This window comes from Morus notabilis, unplaced genomic scaffold (assembly GCF_000414095.1).
Source record: "Morus notabilis unplaced genomic scaffold, ASM41409v2 C11358810, whole genome shotgun sequence".
Classification (NCBI taxonomy): Eukaryota; Viridiplantae; Streptophyta; class Magnoliopsida; order Rosales; family Moraceae; genus Morus; species Morus notabilis.
Genome location: NW_010386051.1, coordinates 1 through 1,003, shown reverse-complemented (window position 1 = coordinate 1,003; position 1,003 = coordinate 1). Strand labels below are relative to the sequence as shown.

Genomic DNA, 1,003 nt, shown 5'->3' with positions numbered 1-1,003 from the left:
TATATATATATATATATATATATATGTATGTATCTCTATATATAGATATAAACACACAAAATAACTTCTTCAAGATAAAGATCAAAATGATCAAACCAAACCAAGATCTCAAAGTGAGACAACCATTAACCAAAACCATGGTCTCCAAAAACTCCCATTCCCACTTCAAAACCAAGCAAAGAATATACTTCATCATCTTTCTTCTTCTTGTCTCTCTATCCCTCATAATCCTAGCCTTGTCCTTTCATGATCCCAATCCCATTAACAACAATAAGCTATCCACAAGTCAGAGGATTAGTCAGAAAGATGATCATATCCCCGTCGCCAAACACCCCGAATGGCTCAAAATCATAGAACAAAAACTGAGGGATAAAAAGAAGAAGATTAAGCTAGGTTTGGTCAACCTAGATCATGATCATCATGGTCTTCATGATGGACTGAAGGGATTGGACAGGGTAGAAACAGTCTCGGTGCGGTTTGACCGCTTGACCGGAGACAATAAAAGGGAATGGGAGGAGTATTTCCCGGAATGGATCGACGAGCACCACAAGTGGGGCCCACCGAGGTGCCCGGAGATCCCTCTACCGACGTCGTTGGAGCAATATAACGACCTAGACGTCGTCGTTGCGTCGGTTCCTTGTGGGACTAATTATACTAGGAAAGGGGTTAGAGATGTCTTTAGGCTCCAGGTCAATTTGGTGGCGGCCAATCTGGCGGTGAGGAGCGGGTGGGAGAATCAAGGTGTCGTTCATCGGACGGTCTACGTTGTTTTTGTGGGGTCATGTGGGCCCATGCTTGAGATATTTAGATGTGATGATCTTGTCAAGCACCGGAAAGGAGAATATTGGGTGTACTGGCCGGAGATGAGGAGGCTAAAACAGAAGGTGCTCATGCCCGTTGGGTCTTGCCAGCTTGCTCCAGGTTACGCAGAAACAGGTGAGGTTTTGGTTCCATTTTTTGCTATATCATAATTGGTTTTGTGTATCTATATATGTATATATAT

At 43.3% G+C, this 1,003-nt stretch overlaps 1 protein-coding gene across 1 annotated transcript; it reads left to right on the top strand.

The window, feature by feature from the left end:
• Positions 1–137: 137 nt before the first annotated feature.
• On the top strand, positions 138–936 carry LOC112095005 (putative UDP-glucuronate:xylan alpha-glucuronosyltransferase 5; the record flags this gene model as incomplete). Its single annotated transcript, XM_024176693.1, has 1 exon — positions 138–936. A coding segment is annotated over exon 1 (799 nt), but the record flags the coding sequence as incomplete, so codon positions are not given.
• Between the last annotated feature and the right edge of the window lie 67 nt (positions 937–1,003).